The 10751-nt window shown below is 42.8% G+C and overlaps 1 protein-coding gene across 5 annotated transcripts in view; it reads left to right on the top strand.

Annotated features, from left to right (window-relative positions):
• The first annotated feature begins 10152 nt into the window (after nucleotides 1-10152).
• The window catches only part of satb2 (SATB homeobox 2), a 60464-nt gene continuing 59865 nt past the window's right edge, over nucleotides 10153-10751 (top strand). For 3 of the 5 annotated variants that reach the window (XM_044217205.1, XM_044217204.1, XM_044217203.1), the window contains exon 1: nucleotides 10153-10281. In XM_044217205.1, the coding sequence (XP_044073140.1) occupies nucleotides 10272-10281 (10 nt within the window). In that variant the 5' untranslated portion in view covers nucleotides 10153-10271. The remainder of the gene's footprint in view (nucleotides 10282-10751) is intronic. The other 2 variants (XM_044217206.1, XM_044217209.1) reach the window with 2 other exon arrangements.

Below are 10751 nucleotides of genomic sequence, written 5' to 3'. Positions count from 1 at the left end.
GATGCAGCTCCGATAAAACATCTCACTGTTTCACCTCACAGCTGAATGCTCCAGCTACTACATCCTAACAGGACTAAAGTATGCGTGTGAGCTGGATCGCTCAGTTCACTAAATTTGAGCAATATTTCTCAAAAGACCTGCACTCATGTCAGACTGCCCCTGTTCTTAATTATCATTTATTACATATAGCCCACATTTCCAGTTTTAGGATATCCATGTGCTCGCACATTGTTTGTCCAGCTCATGTAAGTAAGCGTGTGGATCTTAGAGTCCGATCAGGGTGCACGGTAAGAAACAGTATGTGTGGTGACTGCTTGTGACCTTCTCTATGAGATGTGGTTCTGAGTGTGCAGGGTGAGTTATGTTGGGGATTTACCAATCGTCCACAAATAATATCTTCTAACCACTTGTAATTACAAATTGTAGAGCACATGAGGGCAGCATTGCCTCTTCAATCACATCCCTTTCTAAATCACTTTTTATTACCATATTTATTTTTAACACTCACCAGAGGTCTGTGTAGTTTGGGTGTGTGTGTGTGTGTGTGTGTGTTGTGTGTGTGTGTTCAAGAGAACGCCTGTACTTGCCAGTTGTTGATGCAGATAAGCACAGGGATCACACTTGACCCTGAGTGTAATGACTTATAAGCATAGCTGCAGGGTTAAGAGAGGCACAGGCTAAAGGAGGGCTAATTGAGCAATATGTGTGTGTGTGCGCGCGCGCGCGTGTGTGTGTATATGGTGGCGCCAATGGGTGTTTTGACCTGCTCTGACTGGGCAGTGTGCTCGGTTAATGGTGCCTGACCTGTCAGACGCAGGGTTTGCAAAGAGTACAGCCCCGAAACAACACCGGAGCATTACTCAGAGCAGAACGTAGAAATGTCACAGTCGTTTCCCAAAAAATGATTCAACTTTTGACAACATTTTGTTATTTTATTATAATATTTCAAACACAAAATTAAATTGCCGGAAAATCAAACTAGAAATCTGCAGGGAGATTAAAAAGGCCAATCTAAATATTATTGAATACCTCTGTTATGATTTGAGGTGAAGACTTTGTAGTAAAAATGGACGTGAAAAGTAATGCACTGAAACTGCTCCTTTTAATAAGTACACGTACTGATGAGAGGGTGTTTTCTGTAGACCTTAACGATTGAATCCAAAATTTAATTCAAGTGAATCGTATCTTCGAGATTGTGTACAAATTATGCACCGAAAGAGCTTTGCACTTATTATCAAGACAAACCGTTCTTCAAAAGGCCAGAATTGCTCAAAATGGCTTATTATTTGGAAGCCTGAGCAGTGTATGAAGTCAAATATTGTTTTGGCTTTTATATTTTGATTAACTGACACAAAGGGGTGATGTTTTGATGACTTTTTTCCCCCGTTTGATTGTATACTCCATGATTTCCTTTTGGCAGCCAGACAAAATTCTCTTTCCAAGAAACCTGAAACAAATAATTCGATTTTTCTTCCCTTACACATCAAGGTGTGTGCAAGACACTGCAGATGATTTTTGTTGAGTAACAATATGATTCTGACTTTTCTATCACATTTAAATTCCATAAAGTACAACACTGAGAATAAGCTTCTGTAATGAAAACGAGACCTTTAATAGGGAGATGGGAAATTGGAAATATCACCTTCACGAAGTTCTTAAAAATCTCCGAGCCGAGCAGAGCACAGATTGACAAGTTACCTCCTTCCCTTGGAGCCCCTGCAGAGCTGCAGCAGGGATGAATTCAACAGACAACAAAAAAAGTCATCTGACTGTAGTTATTGATGGCGTGAAGCGCCAACACATGCCAAGGCCAGGGAGGACAGCAGGAGAAGGGGGGACGAGGAGGGGAAAAAAGGACTCTGCCCGAAATAAGAAATGTTGACGGACAAAGCCTACAATTTGTGGGATCTGAGCATAAAGCAAACAAAGGGCAGCTTTTGTAAGGAATAATGCATGTCAGCCGTATCCTTATCCCGCCACAGCTTTGAACACTGCTGGGGACGTCCATTGCTCCACTGTGTATGTCGTGTTGCTATATTAAAGCCAGTCACCTCAAAGGGAAAAGCCTCAACTATTCAACAATTGAATGGTGGGGCTCTCATTATGGCCAATGTGGGCAGGAAAAAGTGGCTTTGGGGGTTTTCAATTCAGCGACTTAAAGCCCTCCTGTTAGCTAGGACGAGCTGCTGTTTATCCCAATGCCTTTCTGGGGGCTAAACATAGTCAACTGTCATTATGGATCTCACTCTCTCTCCTTTTCTGTCTCTCTCTCTTTCTCTGTCCTCCCCCTCACTAACATTTATTTATTTCTCTCCCAATTTTGTCATCTAATGACCCGTGTTGTGTTGTTGTTTGAAGGGGCTGATGGCTCTCTGGTCTCCCACATCCTGAGGAAGAAAAGGGGTGGCTGGGATACCGGAGGGCGAGTACAGGACAAACAGTGCTGCAGACCACCTATATGGATGAAAGCCACAAGTATATGGACAGCATTCCATAGGCAACATAAAGCCGACGAGGCAGCGCTGTACATGCCTTGGCTGTATGTTACAGCAGTCTGTATATGTATATGCCTTCCAGTAATCCTTCATAAGAGAACCACCTTCACAGTTGTCCTTTACAAAAGCATTTTTATTCCGCCCATCGGTGTCAGGGGCTTGGACGTTTGGCAGAGCAGCTTCCCAGCAGTTCCAGGGCCACATGAATAAGGCCATATTAGAAAACTGTATGCACAGTATATGAAATGATGTAAATATGTATTAGCGGGTGTGGAGGGGTCAGTAGGGTACATGGTGGAGTGCAGAGGAGACTGCGAGAGAGGTGAAAGCGGTCTTTGTGTTTAGAGCAGAGCCCTCTGGTGGACCCTCCCCTCGGCGGCGGGGTTGCCCAGGCCCTGTGGTGGCGGATCACAGTTAATAACTGTGCGGTGGGCTGTCAGAGGCACTTAGTCTGACGCTGGGCAGGCTGGCCCAGGCTGGGCCCGCATACACAGCCGCCTCTGCCTCCTGAGCCTGGACCAAAGCACTCAGCCATGAAGGAGAAGAGACACAGAGAGAGAGATGGAAGTTGGAGAGGATGGACACATATATGAGACAAAACAAATAGGAATATTACAGAAAAACTTTCACCATGTGTGGATCCTATTTGGAGTGTCTAATAGGCATGAAGAGGGTAAATAACTGGGACAAGGCCAAGTTTTCCAGACTGAGCTCAGGTGTCTTCCCTTAAGAATTCTGCGCTAACCTTAATGCAGGAGGAGAGCTCAGTCCAGGATCAAGCATGAGGGACAAGTTCACATAGTCACATGCCAATCTGTCCCTCGTAACAGTTTGTGGTCGCTGTAAATGTTCCTCCTGTCCATACTGGCCATGAAGAGATCCCTCCCGTAGGCCACGCTGTTCCAGTGTGAGAGACGGGGTACAAAATCCATATTCATTATTTTGTGCAAAAATGCATTCTAAAGTTATCAGTCTGAGTTAATCAGATCAAGCTGATATCTTCCAAAGTTACTGTGTTTTTAGTACAAAATTCCCTCTTTGTCAGTCTGAGGAACCACAAAGAGGGAATTTGGTACTAAAAAGACTGTAGATTCTGAACATAACTTGATTTGTCTAACTCACACTGCTGAAGCCTCATATTAGCTTTGGCTTTTGAATTTTTTAATGCATTTTTGTGCAAAAAAAAGGGACTGTGGATCTCCCATCTCTTTCATCAGGAAGGGCTCTCTTCAGGGCCAGTATGAACAGGAGGAACAACTACAGCAGTTTAAATGTACATATGGGCATGTAAGTACTGTTTTAAGATGAATTTAATTTGAATTTAATTTATGAGGACACATCCAGCTCACACTAAAATCATCCCTCACTGTTTACTTACAAAACAGCCGGTTGGTTAATGCTACAAAACACGTCCTTTAACAGAACCTTTCACTGAAGCACATCTAATGCAGTTGCTTAAGAGGGACCACAGCACCATCTCCAGTCATCAGCACCAGATGTTATCTGACCCTCAACAAAGTACCTCCACAAACTCTTATCTGATCCTCGCTCATAAAGCTCCAAATGTGGACTCGTCATGGGAATCGACCAATGAGGACTCGTCTGATCTTGAGTGGCGTTTTATTCCCGTGCCAAACAATACTAGTAGACAAACTGCCCTGTCTGTCTGTGAACTCCAAAGTCCAGCTCATCCCTGTTGACTAGATTAGATAACCCAGTTTTAAAGGCAGGGATACTGTTTGCTCAGTGACTCCTCTCTGCCCTAATAGCATCTGATCTAATGGGAGATTGCAGGCTGCTTGTTGACAGTGGAGAGCCACACAGCGTCATGGCAATGTCCAAACAACACAGGGAAACAAAGCAGGGCTGAGCTTTAGTACCTGTAATTACTAGATAAATATCAGCTTCTTTGCTTAAAACTGGCAGCAATAAATATTATATGCTGCCTTAATTACAGCTATTACATTGTCTGTATTGGCTAAAATATGAAGGGTTTATAGAGACTGGACTAAAGTGGGTTGCTATCTTTATTTTGTTGGGTTCAGTCATTCATTCATTACGTACGTATGTAGAGAAATACACTCAGTTGCCAGTTTAATAGGGACACCTAGCTAAAACTAATGCAGTCTAAAACCAGAGTCCTGCTATAAATCCTCCCTTCATGAAGGTTATGATCAGTTTTTGATGAAACTGTTTTAGAGAGGTGCTGATTCAGCATTATGATCCTTTTGGGGGCTGCAGTTTGTGGTGCTGGATTGCGTCATACAGAGAGGTGTTTCTATTATTTAGCCAGCCCTCCCTGATATAAATGCGGTGGAATGCAACACTATTGCAGACTGAAGAAGGCATTGTATATGTGCTAAATATTTACATTGAAAACTGCAAAAAAGGAACAATATAATTGATTTTTGTACTTTTCGGACTCTGACTTTGGTTGCTTTCTTTCTGTCTTTTTGTCTTTGGTCGATCGCAATGTTATTTTCTCCCTACAAGTAATATTTGAAAACAGTAATATCTGCAACCAGGTGTGTCAGTAGATTACAGTCTCAATTAAATGAAAATGAATAAACCTGCAGTAATTGGCTTTTTGGCCACTTGGGGGCAGAAAAAACAAGCTGTGAAAACAACACTGACACATTATAAAGGAATAGTTAGCTTTCTCTTGCGAGAGTTGGATGAGAAGATCAATACTACTACTCCGGTTACCTGGCAACCTCACGGCCAGGACACGACTCCAGGAAGCCAAGACATAGTTTTCCCAAGATGTTGAACTATTTGAATTGACATGGTGACTGTTTCTTATTTATACATCCAGTAGATATATAGCAGCATTATCATTCATTTGGAGTCGTGTTTCTGGCCACCTGAATATAAGTCCAATATTCACTCTTCTTTGAGCTCTGTTTTAGGTTTGAGGGAAATATCTGGCTCTTTAGCGGCTACTCTGTGTCTGTCTGCTGTTTGCTGCTGGGCATGTAGACAGGGACAGTAGGTTTTTAGAGCTTTTTGAGCCTTTTCCCTAACTGGGGCTGAAAACGACATGGCTGAAAGCAGTAAGACTGAACAAAAACAGTAAAGTTGTGAGGCACAAAACCAAAACAATGAGCTGAAAGATGCTAAAGAGCGAGAGCTTAGAGCTGAGGGGAACTGTGGGCGATAATTCTCTGAAGGTTCATCACTACCAGCAATACTTTTACATAGAAGAAGTCATGTGATCCATTGTTGATCCAATGAAATATTGATTACAGCCGCTTTAAATTAAATGACTTTGTACTGGCGACGTGAATGAGAAACATAATTCGAAGCTTACCTGTTGCTTCCAGTGTGCTTATAGTTTCAGTGTGAGAGAGAGAGGGAGGGTAAGCAGTTCTGTTGCTGGCGTCTCTGGAGCTCTGTTTAAATCATCACTTCCTGTTCTCAATCCCCACGTCTGCTTATCCATCATTTCATAAGCATGCGTGTGTATGTGTGTGTGTTGATACGCTCGGGGTCCTATTGCACCTACTCCAGCCTCCCATGGGTGGTGGCAGTGGGCGAAAAGGGGGCTGCTCCCTCAAGACACCCCTCAAATTATGGCCTAATCAGTTAGCCCTAAGAGCAGGCCTTCCACAGCTCCCAGACAGACAGACAGACAGACCCCCCAGACCTACAGCAACCTCATCTTACCACCCCCCTCCTCCCAGCCACACAACGCCGAGCCTCTGGCCTTGTCCCTGCAAAGACCTCTCTCCCTCTCTCTCTCCTCGCACTGAGATAAAACAGGGCCAGCTTCGGTTTAAGAAAAGTGTCGGCTGTTCCTGTCCCTCACTTATCCACTCCTCTTGTCTAGTCTACCTGGCCATTTCACCTCACTTTTCCCCCTCTGACACTCATGTAGGCTACACACACAGCCATATGCAGACATACTGTAAGTAGTAGTAATAGATGTAGTTTCACTCTGTTTACAGTCAGCTCTGTTTAGCTGAACCAGCATATTTGATCCAGAGACAGTGTGATCTCTGCTGCCAAACTAAATCCTCGTTGTTGGTGCTTTTCACCTTTTTTCCTGATTTGAATGGTTTTACGCTCTTTTATGAGTTGAGTAAGCTATGTGAACTTAAGGTCCATGAAACCAGTTCCAAACCCATTGTATAATTTCAAAAAGGCATGTCTGCTGGTTTGAAAGTAGTTTGTATTCCTGACACTAAAACTCAAAGGTTTCACCCGATTGGATTTCATTTGTGGCATGCAACTAATCCACTGAATTGTTTTGGACTCGGATTATAATTACCTATCATTTCTCTAACAATGGCCAAACAATTGCTGTCCTGTTTTTCTGTTTTAATATTTACTGTTGCTGCAAAGTGTTTTGCATGAATCATTTTGCAAGTACCAGTTCCAAGAAAGTCTTGCATACCCAATAATTTCTTGGTAATAAAAGAAAAATAGCACCGTGAGAAATAAAACAATGTCACGATATCACTCTGGCACCTCAGTTTATGTCAACAAGTATCTGGCTTTTCCCTGGATCATTAATCTACACACACACACACACACACACACACACACACTTGGAGCCACTGCACTAATGTGATGCTTTGTCAACTAAATCATTGCAACTCTACCCGGTTAATCAATGACACATGGCAGGTTCTGGCAATGTCAGACCTTCACTGACTCCATCCCACCATTCCCCTCATCTGCGTTGTCATTCCTCTATTACCAACCCTTCACACACACACACACACACACACACATGCGCACACACTCCCATGTGCCAAACCAGACCACTCGCCATATACACTAATGCTTCTGTTCCCTCCAAGCAGCTCCATCCGTCATGTTCACCTCGCTTAGGATTCCTATTTGTTTTCATTTCACATCTTTCGCAAAACACCACACACACACACACACACACACACACACACACACACACACACAGGCAAGTATCTGCACGTGTGCACAAGAGCACACGTGCATATGCAGACGTTACATTTATGCATTTAAACTCACACATGCACGCATCTACTATCACCTTTCCTCACCATTTACGGGAGGTCGTAAAGTAGTCATTTTGTCAAATGCAAAAGCGGCAAAGTAAAGCACAGAGGAAAGCAAACAGGTGCTGTGTCACCTCAGAAAAATCCCTTTGGATATTAGAAAAGAACCTGAGGACTGAGTTGGAGGAAAGGATGTGAAGCAGAGAAAGGCAGGAGCTGAGGAGGAGTAATTCATATCTAGTATCTGTGCCGTGATTATTTGAACAGCAGTTATAAAGCCATAAGGCCTGGCCCTGGTTCCTGAACATGTTGATTTTAAACCTCCCTGGACTATAAATAATGGCTGATTAAATGGATACTCTCTTCTTCTTTCTTTCACTCACTCTTTGTCTGTCTTACATGTCCAGCGCTCTGGCCCTCCATCCCCCAATATGTTCTGTATTAGTGGGTCTTTGTTGAGTGTTTGAAGTATGAAAATTAAGGAGGTGGGTGGGCATCCGACCACCATACTCAGAGGAGACCTGTGACGCACACAGAACTATCCTCTGACTCCATTAGCATACCTCTGCTGGCACAGCTACAGTCAGCACAACTGCCTCTACAGCTCTCTTATGTGGCTGCTATTATATTTGTATGGAGGCTACACCACAAAAGTATCTGGAGGTCTGTCAATTAAATGCATCAAATCCCGTGAGATCTGTGACTGTGCTTTAAGGACGTCCACATATAATAAAACTTTCTTATCACCGGTAGAATCCTGTTCAGCTCAAGAGGTTGACAGAAAATAAGCCATTTACCAAAGTCTGGCTTAAATACTGTTAAGAATATTTAAAACCTATGCTTGGTCATGCTTCAGTTAATAACGATTTAAAGGCTGACTTATTTCATTTCATTTTATTGTACTTAACTTTCCAAAAAAAACAAAACGTGAAATTCATGTGTGAAAAAACATCAACCTTTATGTGAAATGCTGTTTCAAATGTGAAATTGGTGTTTTTCTGCATGTGATGACTTACATTTTCCACATGAAACTTCTGAAGATGTGAAATGGTGTTCTGTATATGTGATAAACATGTAAGATGTGTTAAGTTATTTGATTAAAGGTTTTGGTCTTTGTATTTACATGACCGGCACTCTACTGAATCTCTGCTCTTTGTCCTGAATATTTGTATTGTGTATATTTTTATATTGTGTAAGCCAATGCAGAACTTTATGTTTACATTGTTTTATGACAGAATAAAACCAGTTCCACAAACATGTTGTAAAGTAGCAGGTCTACCATTTTTATAACAAAGGGGTTTTTTTTATAGAGAGCCACAACATCAGTGACATCTGGAAACAAAAGAACATTGATGAGTATGCAAAGAGGAAAACTGTAGGACAGATTGACTGAAATGAATAAAATATCATCATCAGGTTGACTTTCTTCTTGACATACTGTGTCTTCATTCTCCTCATTAACCCTAACCTGGATCAACTCTTCCAATGGCAGCTTCACTGTATGTATGTTTAACTCAAGTGAAGATCCCAAACTTTCACAAAAAATCTATTAGAATTTCAGGGAAATATGTGCATAAAATGATGCATAATTCACATTTATTTCTAAAGCAGGGTTTGAATATTTCACTCACTTTAAATGTCATTTAATGAAGTGTTTGAAAAATCAAAGACGTAATGTATATGTGATGCTGTCATCGAGTGGGATTTATTTTTCTACTTTTAAAGGAATTCATGTGAAAGTGAACACATAAAATGACAAAATTCAAGAAATTGATGTTTTTGGAATCACAGAATTGTGTTACTCAGGGGGAAATTGAAGGGCGATGGGAACCATGCAGTTGGAACCACTAACAATTATGTGCTGGGAACATGAGCTTTCAGGTGGGTGAGTTCAGATGACTTTTAAAAACTTGTGCTTTCCAAAGGAATCTTACATGAAATATTAAATAAAATCACAAATGAATCCTTGCAACCAATACTTTTTTACCTCATATCTAAGCACTGTGTGGAAAACCTCAAGCCGTCTGAGCGCCACAGTAACATGCATATCTAGATCTCTCCACGGTTGTTCCCCTGGACATTAGGGGATAAAGAGAGCAGCGGTGGGGCCACTTGGGCTCCTGTCCTCCCTGTAGCGGGATAACATTTCACCAGTTTAGATTAGTTCACTCAGGGCCCATCAACACATGTGGAAGTGACCCCCAGACGTCTGTTACAGGCCCAGTGACTGGGCACTGTCTGTGTGTGTGTGTGTGTGTGTGTGAGTCAGAGGAAGTGCACTGACCAGCTGATGCAGTGTGTGCTATGTTAACCCGTCCAAGGGCAGCATAGCAATAACAAACACAAGATCACAGCAGTGAGGTCACCTCTGACCCTGCACCCTCCGCACAGTCGGCCAGATCATTATCGCTCTGACAGCCACTCAGGAATCAGCCAACACACACACACACACACATATTCAGACCCACTAAATACTCGACAGGCCAATATGGGTGTCCCTCAATGCATGTTTTCAATCATTGACTCCCTTTAGAGAAATCAAAGGGATTTACTTTGAGAGACAAAAGCTTCCTCATTGGTGTCTGACAGTAAATGATTGACATTTACTTTGAATGCATCGGCTCCGCCCACCCAGGGGGGGACCTGCAAAGTGAAACCATCCACTATCCCGCACCCTTGTTTACCCACAAGGCCGTTTGCTCGTTTGTGTCCCAGTGGCGAAGAGTTGGAGACGAGATGTTTGGGAAATTTGTGACGCTGATGGACGACACGTTTCCAGAAACCTTTGGGGACCAGCATGCTTCATGGTAGGATCTGTGTGTGTGTGTGTGTGTGTGTGTGTCCACCTGCGACCTCCTGTCATGAAAATATAAAATCTCTTTCCTACCTTTTTGTTTCATTTTCTCCTTTTAATATCTTAAATTTTTCCACCCCTTGTCCCCCTCCCGCCTCCTGCACCAGAGCAGACACTTTTAAACCGTATCAGTTTCTGTTTCCTCCAAACATCGGCCTGCTCTTGACACGAGGAGCTCGGGTGTAAGAGGCCGGCTGCCTGGTTATTAGGACAGACAGCTTGACATGGGGAGTGCATGTGCTTGCCAGGGTGATTGTGTCAGCCTTAGAGAAAGGTGACCACTAGAAGTGGAACAGAGTTGAATTTGGAGTGACTTCATGGTGTGTGTGTGTGTGTGTGTGTGTGTGTGTGTGTGTCAGTGTGAGTGTAGCCTAAATGATCCTTTTACTGGCCAGCTTTGTGTGCACCGCTCTAAAGACTGTC

Source organism: Siniperca chuatsi, linkage group LG12 (genome assembly GCF_020085105.1).
Source record: "Siniperca chuatsi isolate FFG_IHB_CAS linkage group LG12, ASM2008510v1, whole genome shotgun sequence".
Taxonomy (NCBI): domain Eukaryota; kingdom Metazoa; phylum Chordata; class Actinopteri; order Centrarchiformes; family Sinipercidae; genus Siniperca; species Siniperca chuatsi.
This window is presented reverse-complemented; position numbering and strand designations above follow the sequence as displayed.